The 19,441-nt window shown below is 43.4% G+C and overlaps 1 protein-coding gene across 4 annotated transcripts in view; it reads right to left on the minus strand.

The window, feature by feature from the left end:
• Positions 1 to 19,441, minus strand: part of RASSF2 (Ras association domain family member 2) — a 48,431-nt gene that overhangs the window by 4,552 nt on the left and 24,438 nt on the right. For all 4 annotated transcript variants that reach the window (XM_043884165.1, XM_043884162.1, XM_043884163.1 and 1 more), the window contains 6 exons: positions 17,906 to 17,996; positions 16,390 to 16,465; positions 14,231 to 14,382; positions 10,628 to 10,716; positions 4,637 to 4,797; positions 1,257 to 1,358 (listed from right to left, as the gene is read on the minus strand). In XM_043884165.1, coding sequence (XP_043740100.1) covers positions 1,257 to 1,358; positions 4,637 to 4,797; positions 10,628 to 10,716; positions 14,231 to 14,382; positions 16,390 to 16,465; positions 17,906 to 17,964 — 639 coding nt within the window. In that variant the 5' untranslated portion in view covers positions 17,965 to 17,996. The remainder of the gene's footprint in view (positions 1 to 1,256; positions 1,359 to 4,636; positions 4,798 to 10,627; positions 10,717 to 14,230; positions 14,383 to 16,389; positions 16,466 to 17,905; positions 17,997 to 19,441) is intronic.

Raw genomic sequence — 19,441 nt, forward strand, 5'->3', positions numbered from 1 at the left:
CACTTGCATCTTCCCATACCTAGAAAAAGACTAAATTCCTTAACTTGAGATATCTGGTTTTCCTTTAACTCACAATAATCTTTTGACATTCATACTACTTGCCCTTTGTTGAAAAACTATGTATTCTAGCTCCCTCCTTCTCTCCTCGGAGCAATTTTCTCAGGAAAACTGAGATGCTGCCTCCAGGGCTTGAAGTCCTAAGAATATACGCCAAATAAAACATAGCTCTCACTCACAGATTTAGAGAACAAACTTACGGTTGCCTGGGGGAAGGGGTAGTTAGGGAGTTTGGGATGGACATGTACACATTGCTGCATGTAAAATGGATAACCAACAAGGACCTACTGTATAGCACATGGTACTCTGCTCAATGTTATGTGGCAGCCTCGAGGGGAGGAGGGTTTGAGGGAGAATGGATACATGTATATGCATGACTGAGTCCCTTCACTGTTCACCTGAAACTATTAACAACATTGTTAATCGGCTATACTCCAATACAAACTTCAAGATTTTGTTTAAATAGAAAAAATACATAGCTCTCAAATTTTAGGTTGTGCAATTTTTTTTCTGTTGACACCAGCAATAGGTGCTCTCAACCTCATTTTACAGATGGCGAGGCAGAGGCACAGGGATTTTAAGTCACTTGTCCAACTCATCCAACCAGCAGATGATGGATGGAGATTCAAACCCAGAGCCCATGCCTTAAACCACTAGGAGACACTGGCTTCTATAAAAATAAGAATACCTGGCTTCCAAAAGACTTAGAAGGTGATTGTGGAAAACATACAGAGTAACAAGACTTTAAAAACATCAGGCACTATAATTTTCACATCTATTGAAGATAGATTTTTTAAAGTAGCTTCCCTAAATGCACAGAAGTCAATATGTACATGGAGCCCTGATCCAGTCATCAGGTCTGGGGTCCTTCTCTGGTGGAGAAGGACCTGAGGGCTGGTGCTTCCCAGGCTTCAGTGGTATCAGAATCCCTGTAAGCCTTGTTGAACAGGTTCCCTGGCCTCCTCTCTGAGTTCCCGTTCTGGTGGGCCTGATTCAGGGGAGAGAGAGACCTGAAAACCTGCTTTTCCAACAAGCTCCCAGGTGATGCTGATTTCATGGGATCTAGAGAACCTAAACCTTCTCTGCCCAGAGCCATCCTACTCTGGCAACACACACTCTCCATAGCTCCCACCTCTACACCTCTGGGGGCCCTGAGGCACACACGTCACTGTCTGAGACAGCCAGCAGAGAGAACTTGCCTTAAATTTGTTGAGCAGCAACTTCAGGACCTGTGGAGTCGTCATGGTGCTGTTGATGCGGACATTGGTGATGGAGCCATAGGCTGGCGTGAACACTGATGTCTGTCAACAGAAGAGTCTGACTCAGAGCGGGCGTACAGACAAGAATGGGGCACTAAAACCCAAGGGACAAGGACAATAGCACTCAATCTGGGCTTCCTGAGAGTCCCCTGCCCCTGACACCCTAGAAGTACCAGGCTTTGAGGTCAACAAAGAGCCCTGGATTTTGCCTAGCTCAGGAACTTGCACCCATCCCACTACAGGAGGCTGGAGGGATCTGAGCTTGCCAATTGGCAGGCCTGGGGAGGGAAAGAGGAACAGATAAGGGAGGCCCTCCATCCAAACAAAACACACACAAAGCACCCTCCACTACAGCCTCAACATGCGGAAGTCTGTGACCTTTCTTCCATGATGCAATTGTTTCCAGGGCCAGATTAAAGCCAAGCAGCAAGACTGAAGGAGGGTCAGCTAGCTTGGGGTCTTGAGGCAGGAGACAGATGGGCCCCAGGCTGAACAGTTTCTCCCCATGAGTAGAAATGCCTTAATAGTAGAAACTCCATAAAAGCAAGATGATGGAGGAGGCTGGGCCCTGCCCAGATAAGAGATAAAAGACCATGTATTTCTCAATCTTGAAGTTAAGGAAAGAAAAAAGAAAGTCAACTCGCTCAGTTGTGTCCAACTCTTTGTGACCCCACAGACTGTAGCCCACCAGGCTCCTCTGTCCATGAGATTCTCCAGGCAAGAATCCTGGAGTGGGTTGCCATTTCCTTCTCCAGGTGATCTTGCCAACCCAGAGATCAAACCTGTGCCTCCTGCATTGTAGGCAGACGCTTTACCATCTGAGCAACCAGGGAAGTTAAGGAGACCTCCCCAATTGCACATGTGCAAAAAGGCTCCTTGGAGGTCAAAAAGGGAGGGGGTATGATGTCAACTACCCACACGGTCTTTTCTCTAGAATCTGAGGCAGGAGCTAGATGGGTCACAGGCTAGGCATTTACAACTGGTTTCATGTTTGCATTTCACGGGCAGGAAAAACTGGGCTTCAGGCCGGACACTTAAAATTAGCCTCCTGTTAGTATTTCCTGAGACAGGAGATAGGTGGGCTCCAGGTTAGATATGTTTGCTCTCCAAAATGGAGTAACAGAAACAGGGTAAATAGATAGGTTTTGTCTCCTATCTATTTACCTTAAGATAATAGTCATGACAGGAACAGAGATGGGCTAAATCTTGTTTGAATAAAGGATCAGGAGGCCATATATTTCCCATCTTTGGGGCAAAGGAGACACTGCACATGTGCATAAAGGCTCCTTGGGGGTTAAAAGTCAGGGGACATTGCCAGGCCATGATGAGTCTTGCTTCTCCTAGAATGCTTTCCATCAAAATCCATCTTGTCTGAAAGGTACATATGCACGTAGGGGGAAGGTCTTGAGACAAATTAGCCAGGGTGGCAAAACAAGATGATTGGCCAGGTGGAAGACAAAGACCCAAAAGAACTGCCCTATATTAAACACCTCTTTCCTATGCTCCTCCTCATTAGGGAGGACACCCACACCCTTTCTCCCCAGGTGTGTATCTCTGCCTTGCTTCTTTCTCATATAAACAAACTGTTTCTCTGTGTGCTCTCCTGCATGTTGTTGTGCTATGTCTCTAATAATAAACTCTGTACTTGCATTTACAGTTTTTGCCTCCATGATAAATGCATTTTTCACTAGGAGCAAGAGCCAGGGAAAAATAGCTTCCAGCCTCTAGCCCTCGCTGGTCTGGTGGCTAGGATTCCTGGTTTTCATCCAGGCTATCCAGGTTCAGTTCCTGGGTAGGGAATCAAGATCTCACTTCATGCTACTGCTCACTGGTGCCTCTCCTAGATCAAATCCATCTTGGCTAAGAGATGTGCATGCACACAGGGGAGGACCCCGAGATATATCAAATACCGACTCAGAACCAGGGAAACCAAGATGATTGATCAAAAGAAATCTAGAAGAAATGCCCCATAAAAGTGATTCAAACTACTGTGAGGGTGTGAACTTCTCTCTCTGAGCCCTCCAGGGTGTCTATCCACACATAGTGTACTCTTTCTTCCTAATAAACACTTTACTTGCTTTATTCCTTTCTGCCTGTAGGTGGAAATTCCTTTCTACACAGTTGATGGGTCCAGGCTTTGTCACTGGCCACTGGTCCCTGGTGGTCTAGTGGCTAGGATTCAGCAATTTTCCTGCTCCTGCCCAATCTCAGTCTCTAGCCAGAAACCAAAACCCTGCTTCAAGATGCTACAGGCTCAGGCCACGTGAGATCAACCTGAATCCTGCAGCTCTATTTCAGAGCAGCCCTTTAACTCACAGAGAAGTCAGGTCACATAGCAGCTGGAGGCACATGGTGCAGAAAGAGAGTAACATGTGGACTGGGGGGAAAGGGGGTGATTCTGATGAGGGTTGTCCATGGGTCATCTCACATCTCACTCACTGAGACAGGAACAAAGAGGGCAGGGCACAGCCATTGTGAACAGGATACCGCAAAAACCGGCTGGAACCTACTAGGCCCAAGATGTCAGCAGATTTGACTTCCAGTAGACCTTCACCTCCATATGCACTCATTGTAATGCATTAGTATCTAAACGACCCACTCACAGGTGCCATGACAGTTCTAAGGTCAACCATAAGAGGCCAAAAAGTGGGTGGTACCCCAATTCATGGAAATCTCCATCCCTTCTTCAAGATCGTTAGAATATTCCTCCCACTCATTAGCCTAGGAAATTATCAACCCCACAAAGACTAACCACCCCCATAGCCCAGGGCTGCTCTCACATTCCCAGATGACCCACTGCCCTGGGGCGACCACTCTCCTTTTGAGATGGCCTGCATTCTGTCTGTGGAATGTGCATCTCCCAGGGCTACACTCTCTGTGGAGTGTGTTTCTCCCAGCACTGCTCTCACTTTCCCAGGTGACCCCATGCCCTAGGTCCACCTCTTCCCTTCTGAGATAGCCCACACTCTGTCTATGGAAGAATGTGTAGCTCCCTGAATAAACCTGCTTTCACTCTACTGTGGCTCACTCTTGAATTCTTTCCTGTGCGAAGCCACGGACCCTCATTTGGTGGCCCATCCCAAAGGACTCACCCAAGACCTAGGACACAAACATCTTCTCACAGTTTTTCCCACACCACCACCATCTAGGGGGGCTCCTGATCTGGAGGCCCTCATCTCTAACAGAGTCAGCAGCCCACCCACAAGGCGAAGACTGAGTGGCTTCCCATGTGTTTGTAGCCCTGATGTGGCACTTGCCCAGGAAGGGGTCTTGCTCCCACTAGGGTTGCCCCTTGCCCCGTGCTACCCTGCCTCCCTTACTTTGTGGTTGTAGAAATGGCCATTGATAGAGAAGCGGTGGCGTCTGATTCGCCTCTGGTCGCTGGGTGTCCTCACATTGCCACGACGACGTACCCCAACATCACTGCGTGTGCGCATCAACTGTGGGGTGTCTTCCTGTAAGGACTTCAGGCCCCTGGAGTCTGAGATGGAAAGAGGAAATGAGCTCTGTCTGACGGGACCTGGGATGTGGCAGTTACAGTAACTTCTTCTTGTCCAATGCTACAGTACCTATAGCTTCCCCAAAAATATATTTTATAAAAACAGTATTTTTTGCTGGGGAAAAAACATGATACATAATTTACCAAAAAGCAATACAGTGACAAAGTTTAGAGCACAGACTTCAGAGCCAGACTCTCAGGTTCAAACCCCAGCTCTACCACTGCTATTGTAGGGGAGCAAAATTTGCCACCCCAAAATGTTGCTGGCATGCTGAAAATAATCAAGACCCAAAAGACTGATAAATGGAACAATACCTGCCATATCAGTTAACAAAGGCTATGACCGTCATCAGCGACTGCAGTCATAGCTGATGGTGAGCTGGTAAGTTCTGAGAGAACTCAGGAAGAAAAGAATACCTGCCGGTTAGCAGTCATCAGACTGCACCCACTCCCTATGGTGACCCCTGAAGAAATTCAGGAAGTGAAAACACAGGATATTTGCCTCAGATAGTTGAGGTGCATATTAAAAGAATGATTTCATTGAGCCCAGACTCTTGCATTTTCCCATACATAGAAAAGCACTAAATTCCTTAACTTGAAATATCTGGGTTTTTTAAATTAACAATTATTTTCTGATTACCTGTCCTTTGTTGCAAAACTCCTATATATCTTAGCTGCCCACCACTGGACTCTTTGGAGCAGCTCTCTCAGTCTGGATTCCTTGAAATGCAGCCTCCCAGCCCTGAAGTCCTAAAAATTCCCTCAAATTCTTAATTTTTAGGTTGTAAGTAAGTTTTTAGCCAAAAAGACTCAGGAAGAAACTGACTTTTCCCCTAACTGTCTGAAGGATTTAGATAGCTGGCCTATTACAGGACTAGAGCTATCATCAGAGGTATCTGCAAAGAATACTACGGGCCAAATGTGGTGAAGGAAACATATCACCCTGCGTCACACTGTCTTTTCAGGGCCAAGCAAACATCTGTTTACCAACCACTGCTTTTCCATCTCCATGTGAATGGCCTTCCTCTCCTCTGAAGTCCCAAAATACTACGTTTATCTTAAGAGGCTGGCAAGTATTAAACAAAGGGGAAACAAAGTCATCTTAGGAGAAATTTGCCTGTATCTTTGGGATGCAAATGCCCTATCTGGTCTCCTCATCTCTGCCATCTCTTTAAAATGCAAATTTTGAAAAAAGGGTAAAGTAATTTAGAACTTGACTTGTTTTCCATAAATATTAGTAAAAAAGGAAGAAGCCTTTAAAAATTTTTCTTATTCTAAGAAAAATTAGTTATTTACAAACTAGTGAGTTCTGCATTGTGATATCTGATTCATAACTAAGTTTGGAAAATAAAGTATAATATTTCTTATTGTGCCTGTGTGCATATGTGTATATCTTAGTAAGTGTCTTTGGATATTATTGTTAAGGTTAATTCATAAAAGAGGCCTGCTTTAAGTTGCCTTAAAGAAAAGTACGTGCTTACAAACCAAACAATTCTAAATACAAAAGAAATTAAGCTAAATGAGTTTTAGGTTCAGTGAACAGGAAAGTATTTAGTATTAAATTAATGTCTTATATTAATGTTTGTTTGTTGATCTAATTAATATAGATATGTCTTTGGAGCCATCAATATTAAGTAGCACTCTTTCACTGCACCTAGTTTTAATAGAGCCTAAAGGAAATTTTGTTATATCTGTTGCAAATTTGTCAGCAAGAAAAAATAACTTGATAACTTTAGCTAAAAATCATCTAAAATAGTTTCTTCAGATTTTGGAAACTATTATTTGTCTCTTGCTTTTCACTAGAAATTAAGACTTTTAGGAGCTGGGAATTCTAATTTAAATATATAATTAAAGCTACTGAAGACAATAAAACATTTCAGTATGGTAGAATGTGTGAGGTAGAAGGCATGAGGAGGGACTTCCCTGGTGGTCCATGTCCCTGCCAAGGCAAGGGACATGGGTTTGATCCCTGATCCCAGAAGATCCCATGTGCTGCAGAGCAACTAAGCCTGTGCCCCACAACTACTGAGCCTGCACGCCTAGAGCCTGGCTCTGCAACAAGAGAAGTTACCACATTGAGAAGCCCACACAGGGAGTAGCTCCCACAACAGGGAGTAGCCACCACCACCCCCTACCATCCCACACTACAACTAGAGAAAGCCTGCATGCAGCAATGAAGATCCAGTTAATAATGTTAAAAAAGACCGAGTTAATAAATGCTAAAAAGAAAAAAAGAAGAAGACGGTATGAGGCATGAAATTACATTTTCTTGAGAAAGCTTTATACAAGGTCAGGATTAACTAAATTTAGACTGAAGTTAACTAGGTAAATGGATTTTGTTAAGGAAACTAATATAAGGCTGGAATTTGATTTATCTCTTTCTGTTAGAAGTGCTCCTTTTTGATTACAGGTTGTATGAGTTTCTGGGCCCTTGCTGCTGCTGCTGCTGCGTCACTTCAGTCGTGTCCAACTCTGTGCGACCCCATAGATGGCAGCCCATCAGGCTCCCCTGTCCCTGGGATTCTCCAGGCAAGAACACTGGAATGGGTTGCCATTTCCTTCTCCAATGCATGAAAGTGAAAAGTGAAAGTGAAGTCGCTCAGTCATGTCCGACTCTCAGCGACCCCGTGGACCGCAGTCTACCAGGCTCCTTCGTCCATGGGATTTTCCAGGCAAGAGTACTGGAGTGGGTTGCCATTGCCTTCTCTGTCTGGGCCCTTAGGTGATCCATATTTGCTTTCTTTTAATCATTTTGAGACTTTGGTTAAATGAATAAATATTGTTTCACAGTGACCTATGATCTTGTGTTTTAAAAACTTTCTGATATTTTTAACAAACTTTCCCAAATATCAAAATCTGACTAAAGCTTTTTCAGCCTCCAGCTGACTCTGGGATACTTCAAAAGAACATCTTTGAGACATTTCAAAGAGGAAGGTCAAACTAAGTTTATTTGATATGTTAAATTACCTCAAAATCCTTGTCAAATGTTTGGAGAAGAACCTTAGGTTATAGAATATGGATAAATGCCACTAATGTAGATTTTCCAAAATTTATGTGGAATCCCTAACATCTGATATGTCCTGATATATTATCTAAAATGTTATATGTTACAGAAATAATAAAGTTTCCTGATAAGTGCATTGTACTCAAACCTTTAACTAGGCTATTTTAAGTTTTGTACATGGATTCATGAATATGGTTTATAATTTTATGACTTTGAGAAATATACTAGCTTTAATTTTTTTTTTCACAAAAAAACTTTTATGGTATGACCTATAACAAGTTGATAAAGTATACCTTTGCAAACAAAGCTGAAATATTTATCATTTTCTCTCTGATCCTGCCACAATTTGGAGGCCCCAGATGGCTCTCCCATGGACTTGATATTTTATTGCAATTGGACTCCCTGGTGGCTCAGATGGTAAAGAATCTGCCTGGAGTACAGGAGACCCAGGTTAGATCCCTGGGTTGGGAAGATCCCCTGGAGAAGGGAATTGCTACCCACTCCAGAATTCTTGCCTGGAGAATTCCCTGGACAGAGGAGACTGGCGAGCTACAATCCATGGGGTCACAAAGAGTCGGACATGACTGAGCGCCCAACACTACAACTAGTTATGCTAATCATCATTTTAATTTATTCTTTGTTTCCAAGTTGTTTTTGCTTTGTGTCTCCCTGTGGCACTATGTCTTTGTCAATATTACCGGCTGCATTACTTATATTCTGTCTTTTTCACAAGATTATTGTCTCTTAACAGTACTGAGTGTAACCAGGCCTCCAACAAAACTTCTATGGCTAAACATCTTGAGGAACAGATCACATTTATTACATAAAGTAATTGTAACAGTGTGATTCTAGGTATGGGATGAAGTAAAAAGGGAGAATGTCTCTTGGATCATAATTAGACAGAAGATCTAAATAATCTTTAATTATTGACAGGGCCTAATCCAAAAATTTAGCACCTGGAGTGGCATATCAAGAATTCTCACCTGATCTTGGATGAGCCTCCCAGCCAGCACCATGGGACAAAGTTTGATTATGAAATGTTTCCCAGATGTTGGCCAAATTCCTGACCAAGAGGAGATAGGTCATCAGCAATTGCAGCTCTCCAGTGTGAGCTGATGAGCCCTGAGTTCTACTTGCCATTTGCAGCCATCAGATTGTGGCTACTCCCTATGGTGAGCACTGAGGAAACTCAGGATGTAAGAATAGAGGATACAGGTCCTTAGTTAACTGAGAAGTATATCAAAAGAACGATTTCAGTGAGCCCAGACTCTTGTATCTTCCCTTTTGTAGCACGGAATTCCTTGAGATGCTGCCTCCTGGGTTTGAAGTCCTAAAAAATTCTTGCTGAATAAAACATAACTCTCAACTTTTAGATTGTGAATATTTTTAAGTTTACAAGTGCAAAGAAGACACTTTCCAAAAGGGAACAAAAGAAGACAAATCTCAACATTTGGAACATTGGCACCAATGGTGAACATTCCCAGAAAGGTCCATCTGATGAAGCAGTTAGAAGGGTCATCACCCCCTTTCCACAAGATTGTGGAACAGACATTGACAGTGGGGGATTATAATAGGGAAAAGCCAATTTTGACTCCATGTTGGATCTGTTTCTTTGACTTTACCTTTGTTTGTGTTATTATAATAATACATAATGGCCTGCCTCAAGGAACTCTGTCCCTCTGTCTATATGTTAAGCTAAAGTGGCTTTGTTCAGTTCACAGGGAGACAATCTGACCCTGCCCACCAGTGAATGGTTGCAGCAAAGATGAATTTAACACATCCCCTCCTATGTTACAAAATAAATGGCCTTTTTACTTTATGTCCTCACCTTCTCTCCTTCTCTGTTCTACAAAAGAAACTGGAATCCAGACCCTAATAATATGGGTTTTTTGGAGACACTAGTTTGCCATCTTCTCAGTCTATGGCTTTTCGACTCATATTCTTTGCCTCAACACCTCATCTTTCAGTTTATCGGCCTGTTGTGTGGTGGAGCAGAATGAGCTTGGACTCGGTAACAGGTAGAGAAAAATGTCTTCCTTCCCAACACCATATATCACTAACCTCTCTGTGCCTCAGCTACATCACCTGTAGAAGGGGTTAATAATAGCATCCACCTCACAAGATTACTGTATGGATTTAAATAAGTTGATTAATTGAAAGCACTTAGAACAGTATCAGGCACAGGATAAGCATGATATAAGGACTTGCAAGATATTATGAACTGATAATATCTATCAAAATTACAAATGCACACAGCCTCAGACCTAGAAACTTAATTTGAAAGAATTCTACACACACAAATGTATGAAATGAGACAAGTACAAGGACATTGTCTACACCTTTGTTTGTCTAAAGACTAGAAATGACTTAAATGTTTATCAATAGGAAGTGATTATTTATTCATACAATGAAATACTGCAGACCTGTAAAGAATGCAGAAGCTCTTTCTGGGGTTGTATGGAACAATCCTCAAGACAAACTAACAGAAATGGGATGAGCAAAATGCTGCCACTTATATAAGAAAGGGAAAGAAAAAAATGGCATCCAACCATTAAGCTTTGTTGGTGTGTATTTCCTTGTGTTTGCAAAGAATATCTTTGGAAGAAAGCCTTCAGATTGCTTCTAAGGAGGGAAAATCAGTGGGTGGATGAGATGTGAAACTTTCAATTCTTTTTTCTTAATAAGTTTTGAATCTCAAACCATGTGAATTTCGTATTTCCAAAAAATAAGTAACAGTATACAACATTCATCACATCAGTCTTCACACAGCTGGTCCGACACTAGAGGATCCTCCCACCATGCATGTACCTGTGGGGCTCAACGTCTGATCACTCTCAGGCAGGGCATCCACCTCTGAGATCGTAATGTTGGGCATGGTGAGGGGCTTCAGGATGGTACTGGAAAGCAAAAACAAACAAAAGGTTCAGCCCCTGCAGAGGAACTCCCTCAGTCCCACCCCATCCCACTCACGCAAAGGGAATACTTCTGGGGATCACCATGCAGTAGGTGATGAAGGACATGGTAGGCTGTGCTGAGGGCCTCATGAGGCTGGCCCAGCTCCTGAGCCAAGCACTGGGCAAGGAAGGTGAATTCTGGAGGGAGAAAGTACTTGTTCCCAGCATTTGTAGCAACATCAAGCCCAGGACAGAGAACAACAAAAAATACCTGTGTGGTACCTTGCTGAGTTTCTAAGCACCTACAAAGTCTATGCCTTATTTAGAAAACCCTAATAATGGTCATTTATTTTTAGGGACAAGATTCTAGTACAGACCCATTTATGTTGGAGGAATTACTCAGAAATTTTTCTGGAATCTAACAGGAATGGAAAGTAATAGGTTGGTTGCTACGAGAGTCAGAATAACTATAGAAGTTATAGCACACTGATGGCAGTGTGCTCAGGGTTGCTGAAGAGAGGGTCACATGCAGGCAATCTGAGTTGAGACCTGGTATTGCCCTGATAACTGGGAAATAACTTGCCAAAGCTCAGAGGGACAATGGAAGCAGCTCAGAGAAACACACCCAAAATCAACAGAGGATTTGGCTAGAAAGGAGAATCATATTTGACCAATTAAGACCATCCCATGGTGAGACGAACATAGGTGTCCTGGTGAAACCAAGCAAGACCCTATGGGGGTTTCCCAGGAACAGACCCCTGCATCCTCCTCTTCTGGTTTGTTCAAAAGCTTTAGCCTTCTAGGCCTTCCCTGAGTTCCAAAAAAACAAACGTAATCAGAGAAGTGAGAAAATGCAGAAACAAAGGAAAACAGCCAAACAAGACAAAAAAATAATAGTCTAGCCGTAAAACAATTCAAGAACCTTTAGTTCCTCCTCAGGGGCTATAGATAATATCCTGAGCCATATCCAGGAGTTGTTTTGCAGATACCTAATCCTCCACCAGGTATAAGAAGTTAACTGCATTCTGACCACAAGCAGGTAAACCCCAAACCAGTTGGAACCAGAGGATGTTGACTTCTGAAGTACCACCTAATTACCTCACCACCAAATTAATGAGAAAGCATCTATCACTCTGCCACAGTCTCCCTCACCTTGCCTTTAAAAACTCTTCCCTGAAAACCATCAAAGAGTTCAGGTCTTTTGAGCATGAGCTGCCTATACTCCTTGCTTGGATGTGCAATAAATGCAGCACCTTCCTTCACCATAACCTCGTGTCAGTAAATTGGCTTTACTGCATGTAGGTGAGCAGACCCAAATTTGGTTTGGTAATACTATGACTCAGCAGAGATAGGACTTACAGTCCAGGGATGATATTTTTTTGTTTGTTTTTTTGCCACACCATGTGGCTTGTGGGCTCTTAGTTCCCTGACCAGGGACTGAATCTGTCTGCAGTCAGAATGTGGAGCCTAATCACTGGATCACCAGGGATGATAATTTTTAAGGAAAGACAATTGAAAATTGAAAATCTGAAAGAACAACCTGTTGTATAGTTATAACTTGTGGGCTTCTGAGCCCCAGAATGAAATCAGAGCCTCTCAGGAATGGTGTACACTTGGCACCCACAGCAGCCACTGCCCACTCCCTAGTCTGAAACCCTCTTTATTGCCCAAGCAGAAACTGGTCTCAGCATGTTTCTTTAAAAAAAAAAAAAAAAACAACTCTGTACTTTGTATTGGGGTATAGCCAATTAATAATGTTGTGATAGTTTCAGGTAAACAGCGAAGGGACTCAATCATATATATACATGTAGCCATTCTCCTCCAAACTCAGCATCCTTCTTAAAACAGTGGTCCAGGCATTCACTTTACTATAGCAGGCACTGGAATAACATTATTTATCATTCCTGAAAATTCTGTCAAAGTATTTGCAGGTTTCAAGAAGCAACCAAGACCAGCTTGATGCCATAAGGAAGGTCAAAGAAACAAGAGTACAGTCTGAAAGACTCTGGAGTAGGCCAGCCAAAGGCCACATGGTCAAACGGAATTTTAAAAACCATCTCACTTAGGGAAGGAAATGTAATACTCCACGGGCTCGGCTGGTGCTATGGAATGGGTTTGGCCCACTTGAAACCAAATACAGTGAAAATGCCGAAAGCAAAGCAGAGTATGAAACTGCAAAGTTAGATGAAACCAAAGAACCGTGACTGGACCTCTCTGCGGCTCCCCCCGCACCCCCCACCCCCAGTACTGACGGTTCAAGCAAAGACTTTCCTCCTTAAATTCCCTTGGAAATAAACCAGATCAGCTACAGGCTTTTGGCAACATTGTAGGTTTCTCTTAAATTCAGTGAAGAATAGATTTGGCTGTGGAGTTTAACAAAATGTTCAATGGGGCCAACAGAGAGGGCTTGGTTCTCATTTAAAACAGAAAAAACATCACTGTGGTTTTGGCTGAGATCTTGGTGCATTCCACCATGCTCTGGCCCCAAGGCAGTCAGCATGAGCAAATTTTAGGATGGAACAAAGGGTTGTCACTTTATCCTAAAAACTGAAATCCCAGATAGTAGGGATTTCCCTGGTGGTCCAGTGGTTAAGAATCTGCCCGCCAGCGTAGAGGACATGGGTTCAATCCCTGGTTTGGGAACTAAGAGTCCTCATGCCGCGGGACAACTAAGCCCATGCATCACACTACTGAAGCCCACACACCCTAGAGCCTGTGCTCTGCCAAGAGAAGCCACCTCAGTGAGAAGCCTGTGCACCTTAGCTAGAGAAAGCCTGCATGCAGCAATGAAGAGCTCATGCACCACAAGGAAGACCCAGCACAGCCACACACACACAAAAACAGTAAAGAGGGTGTGCCTTACTAGATGTACAGAGCTACTCATTTGGCTATAGGAAGGAACAGACTTAGTCTTCACAGACCTTCTAGTGGGAACACAGGAGAGGGGACCTCCCAGACCATCCCACCACCACCCAACTCCAGGTGTAACCTAAAGGAAGCAGAGCCTGCTTGACTGGCTTGGTCAGGGCCTGACATTCTTTCCCCACTTCCAGGTTCCTCTAAGACACAGAGAGCTTTGGACAGAAGTTTTGAGCCCTAAATGACTCTGGAGTGGGGTCATTCTATGAGATGTGGTCCCAGTGGGGAGGATGCTGGGGCATTGGGTGTCCTGTCAGAAATCTGCAGACTGAGCCTGGCTAGCCACTACAATACCTCTCAGAGAGGTAGGGCCTCCACGAGCAATGGCATGCTGCTCACTCAAGCCTTGGTGCTTCTCTTCTTGGACTCAGCATCTCCCTTCCTCACTCTTTCATTCATTGATTGTGATGACAGGCCTGGAAGCCCAGTAACACCAACATATGCCCCTTTCTCCTCATTACAAGTCTACAGCAGGGGGGAGTGGGAATGGGAGCTTGGATCAAGGCTTGCTGGAAGAAGGTAGCATTTACCAGCTTGAGAACACATGCAACCCCCAGATACCTCTGGTCAATCCCCAGTCCTACCTCTCTTTACTCACCCCTGAGCCCCCAAGTTACAGCCAGAGTGCCAAGAGGAAGAGGATGGAGGGGGGCGAATGCGTTCATTGTCATCCTGCATCTGTAGACGAATGGGCCGGCGCAGTCCCCAGGAGATGTTCAGCAGCCCTTCCACGATAAACTCATCTTCCTCCTGCCACAGAGCAATTGGATAAGTCCAGAAAAGTCCCAAAGAAGCCAGCACCATGTTGTTTGTGGTAAATGACAGCATTCTTGATGTGCCCAGGTAGGTGCACCCAAGTTACAGTCACACCTCAGCTCCAAGCCACTCTCCAGGCTCTGAAGATGAGCTCAGAGTTCAGCACATAGTTGCCTCAAAATTCATAGACATGTACAAGTTGTAACAATGTCTTTGTTGTTTTTTATACTAATGACTTTAAAGAACAATAAATATATTTCTTAAAGTATGTGAGAAAATAGCCTGTTATTCTTAAATTATGCTAACAGAAGCAAGAGCTAAAACCTTGAATTAGCTATTTCCCCCCTCCCCTACTATAGAAAGTGATGTGCCTTTATAACATGTTTAGCAATCTGACCCACTGGTTGATGATTTAAAGTAACATTTCCTCAAGTTTGTTCACCAGAACACTAGCTCATCTGGCAGATGAACTGTTACCTTAAAAAGAGTATCAAGTGATCCTGAGTTGGGAGATGATGTGTTATCAGATTTCTTAACAGCAGAACTTCCCAGAGCCAATAATTAGCTAATGTGCTACATAATAACTCTCCAAGAGGTGAATAAATTCTGCAAGAATTCCAAATTTATACTCAAGGGTTGTTGATTGTTAAGAATTTAAATGTGAAGGCCTTCTAAAAATATCTGGATGGTTTATCCTAAAGAAATGGATCTCAGAAATCACCATAACCTTGAGTCATCTAGGACACACCTAGAATAGCTGCTTAAGGACCAAAATCTTGCTACTGACCCAGCCACTAATTTTTAGAAGGTTTGAGGTGCCTAAAGACACAGTGCCTAAAGACTCTTTGTTCAAAAGCAAAACCTTTTGAACCCATGTTTTATAAGCAGGGTCAAGACCTCAGATCTGGGCTATGGCCACACCTTCAGGACAAGCCCCATGAAAGAAGATGACACATGTTCAGTGAACAACTAATCTGGGTCCCAGGATCATCCTTAGAGAGGAAGAGGGTAGTAAAAGAAGGCAGGAGAGGGGTGGAACAACTTTAGGGATGTTTGGGGATCTTAAGGAGAAAAGCGTTATTTAAGCACAGGTTACATGTATGGTCTTCTAAGTGGTCAAGGCTGGCATCAATACTTTATACTACATGATTAGAGAGCAGAATTTAACCCAAAGTAGGACTCTGCCTAAGTGGTGTAGTTTGAGGAACATACAAAAAGCCACTACATACTATCCCCAACCAGCCTGCCTTAGTAGCTGAAATTCTACCATCTGATATCTGTTTCTACAGATTAAATCAATATGGCTTGATAACCTGAAAATGTGTTTAGAAGGGTATTACATGTACCTTCTTATCAGCCAAGAACACTTGAGTATAAATTACTCTCCTAGGCTCCCATATAATTCACCATCTACCCGAAACAGGCTTTACAGAAATGGATACAGGATGAGTAAATTCAGATTCCGGAAGCGGGCTGGGGAAAGATATATGGATAACAGAAGACATTCTAAGAAGGCATTCTAGGAAGGCTGCTGCAGTTGTGGGGAAAAGCCAAGAGTCACCACCCGAAGCTTATGGAACTTGCCCAGATTGCTGCAACAGCACATGGGCCAGATGTGTCAACACAGAGGACAGGGTGAGGTTCCTGAATTGCCCAAGAGGAAAAAGGTTGCTTGAGTACCATCTGAAATAGTCATTTCATGAAAGCTTCCTTTTGGAGGGTCCTCCTTCTGAGGCTAGTATTAGTCCAGTCACAGGAATATCTCCAGAACAGAAAACTCATTCTTTTTAGAAAAAATCTGGGCTCAGAGTGTACTTCCAAAGAACTCTAGGGACTCCCAATAATATCACTAACATGAGAGGCTACTCACTGTGGCAAGAGAGGCAGAGACCCTCTTGGTGAGGGTGACATGGAGACATGGAGACCCAAGAAGACATGGAGATGAAGACTGTGCTGGCCACTAAGGGAGGAGCCCCACAGACTTCCCCTGTGACTCCTTACCTCGCGATGTCGGAGTTGCAAATTTTGGCCTTCATAGTACAAGTTGTAGGTCTTCAAATGCAGGAGAAGTTCATTCCTTAAGAGAAAAATACAAAAAGTGTCACAATCTCAGCTAAAGTCACTTATAATGCAATTGCTCCCTCTTTTTCTCACCTCTAATCTGGCCTTCAGTCACTCCAGTCGGGGTGTTTGTCTACATGTGTACATACACACAAATACACACACACCATAGAGTGTAGAACCACCCATCTTCCATCACAAACTTTCCCAGGATCAAGATCAAGAGTAAATACTACCTAGAACAGACTTAATGTAAGAAGCAACTCCAGAAAACCAAGGCAGGTCTGATCTGCTGACAAAGATTAGCAGCTCTCACTACATTTCTCAAACCCAAGCTAAATATGCAGGCCTTGTTAAACCACAGATTCATAGAAGCAAATGCTCTTCAAAGCACATACACAAGGTTTCTTCAGCCTCTCCACAGCCTTTCCTCTCTCACAAATACTGTGAGAAGAAGACATTCACTACAGACCTTCAAGAGACTCAGAAACTCCTAGGATTTCAGGAAGTTAAAAGGGAGAGTCCTGGGCCCCATTGACTTAAGCTTCATTGACATACCTTTGTTGTTTAGTTGTTAAGTTGTGTCCAATTCTTTACAACCCCATGGACTATAGCCCATCAGGCTCCTCTGTTCATGGGATTTTCCCAGGCAAGAATACTGAAATGGGGTGCTATTCCTTTCTCCAGGGGATTTTCCCAATCCAGGTATTGAACCCATGTCTCCTGCATTGCAGGCAGATTATTTACTGCTGAATCACACAAGAAGCCCCTCATGTAATATTCTGCGTTACTCTTCTAATTTTCTCTTCTACTCTACGTTGAGAGGTGCTTTTGTCTATTTATTCTACGTGCTTTTAGTTTATAAAAACATATTTTAAAAACCTTACAAGGCCTCTAAATACTGGTTTCCAAGTTGCTCCCTTGGGAGCATAGTTAATACTAAACATGGAAGAGAGAGCATGTGACACCGTTTGTGATCAGAGTGAGAGTTTTCAAACCTGAAAATGCTCTGATCAAGTTTTATCCAAAAGTGAATGAAGGGAGGCCTGGGAGGAGGGAGGAGCTTGAGGAGACCGAGGTACGCTTTTGCCTCTTCTCAGGCAAGAGGCAAGGGCGTTCTGTCATGTTAAGTCCAGTCATTCAATGTAAAGATTTGGGGCTGTCACAACCAACTCCTCCTCCTAGAAACTCTCCAGGACATCAACTCTTTCGAGCCTCTAAAGGTAGTATGTCTTGAAGACGCCCTTAACTTCACTCTCTATGGCCAGGCTCTGGGGGCATGTTCTTCATCTATGGCAGCAAACTTGCTTGATGTTCTCACTAGTCCACACTCAGTTGCTTTCTCCTTCTCACACACATGAGCTCCTCTCATGTACAGAGGAGGCTCCTCTGCCAGTGGCTTCCATCCACATGGGGCCGGCCACTGCAAAGACAACCCCGTAGCAAAAAATCTTACTTGGAAATGTATTTATCTTGTCCACATGGGACTAGGGAAGTTTGGTGATGGTAGTCCATTCTTCCTTTCTCTTTTCATCAGAAGAAGAGGCCTATATTTGAAAGAAGACAGCAGTTAAAGTCCAGTTGTGTCTTTAAGAAGTCAGCAGAACATGGGCTGGGGGCTGGGAGCACATGGTTCTTTGTCCCTGCCCCAGATACATAGCTTGAGCAGCCCAACACTGACAAAGGGCCAGGAAGATGCCACACTGCTTGCCAGAGCTTCTGAGAAAAAAACCCAAATAAAAATGACAGTCCTTGCACAGCCCCAAAACAAATGCCCAAGCCACAGCCACAGAAGTTGCTGGCACCCAAGCTGGTTTGAAGGAATGAATCTTCCTGAAGAGAACTTCACTACACAGAATAGAGATTTGTCTGGAAAGGAAAGTTGATATTACTGAGATATACTAAAGATGGGTAAACAACCTAAAAAAAAAATGCCCAAAGAGAAATGGGCACAATAAATCACAGCATATACATTATCATTAAAATATGACAATATGAAAGGCAATTTAATTACCTGAGAAAATGACAATACATTATGAAAACAAAGTTATAAAACTATGAGTCCAATTTTGTTTAATATACATGTAAGGCTTCCCTTGTGGCTCAGATGGTAAAGAATCTGCCTGCAATGTTGGAGACCCAGGTTTGATCCCTGGGTTGGGAAGATCCCTTGGAGAAGGAAATGGCAATCCACTCCAGTATTCTTTCCTAGAGAATTTCATAGACATAGGCGCCTGGCAGGCTACAGTCCAAGAAGTCTCAAAGAGCTGAACAAAACCGAGCAATTACACTTTCAAGGGTAGTTACCTTAGTGATAAAGAATCCACCTGCCAATGCAGGAGACACAAGAGGAGATGTGGGTTGGATCCCAGGGTCAAGAAGATCCCCTGAAGGAGGAAATGGCAACCCAATCCAGTATTCTTGCCTGGGAAATCCCATGGACAGAGGAGCCTGGCAGGCTACAGTCCATGGGGCTGCAAAGCTCCATGATGTGACTGAGCAGGCATGCATACAAGCATAAAATATGCAAATAGATACATATTACTTTGTTGCATGCTAGCAAAGTAACACTCAAAATTCTCCATGCAAGGCTTCAACAGTATGTGAACCACGAACTTCTAGATGCACAAGCTGGATTTAGAAAAGGAAGAGGAACCAGAGATCAAATTGCCAACATCTGCTGGAACATAGAAAAAGCAACAGAACTCCCGAAAAACATCTATTTCTGCTTCAAAGACTACACTAAAGCCTATGACTATGTGGTTCACAACAAACGGTGGAAAATTCTTAAAGAGATGGGAATACCAGACCACTTTATCAACCTCCTGAGAAATCTATATGCAGGTCAAGAAGGAACAGGTAGAACCAGACATGGAACAATGGACTGGCTCAAAATTGGGAAAGGAGTACATCAAGGCTGTATATTGTTACCCTGCTTATTTAACTTCTATGCAGAGTACATCATGCAAAATGCAGGGCTGAATAAAGCACA

This window comes from Cervus elaphus, chromosome 23, assembly GCF_910594005.1.
Source record: "Cervus elaphus chromosome 23, mCerEla1.1, whole genome shotgun sequence".
In the NCBI taxonomy this organism is placed as follows: domain Eukaryota; kingdom Metazoa; phylum Chordata; class Mammalia; order Artiodactyla; family Cervidae; genus Cervus; species Cervus elaphus.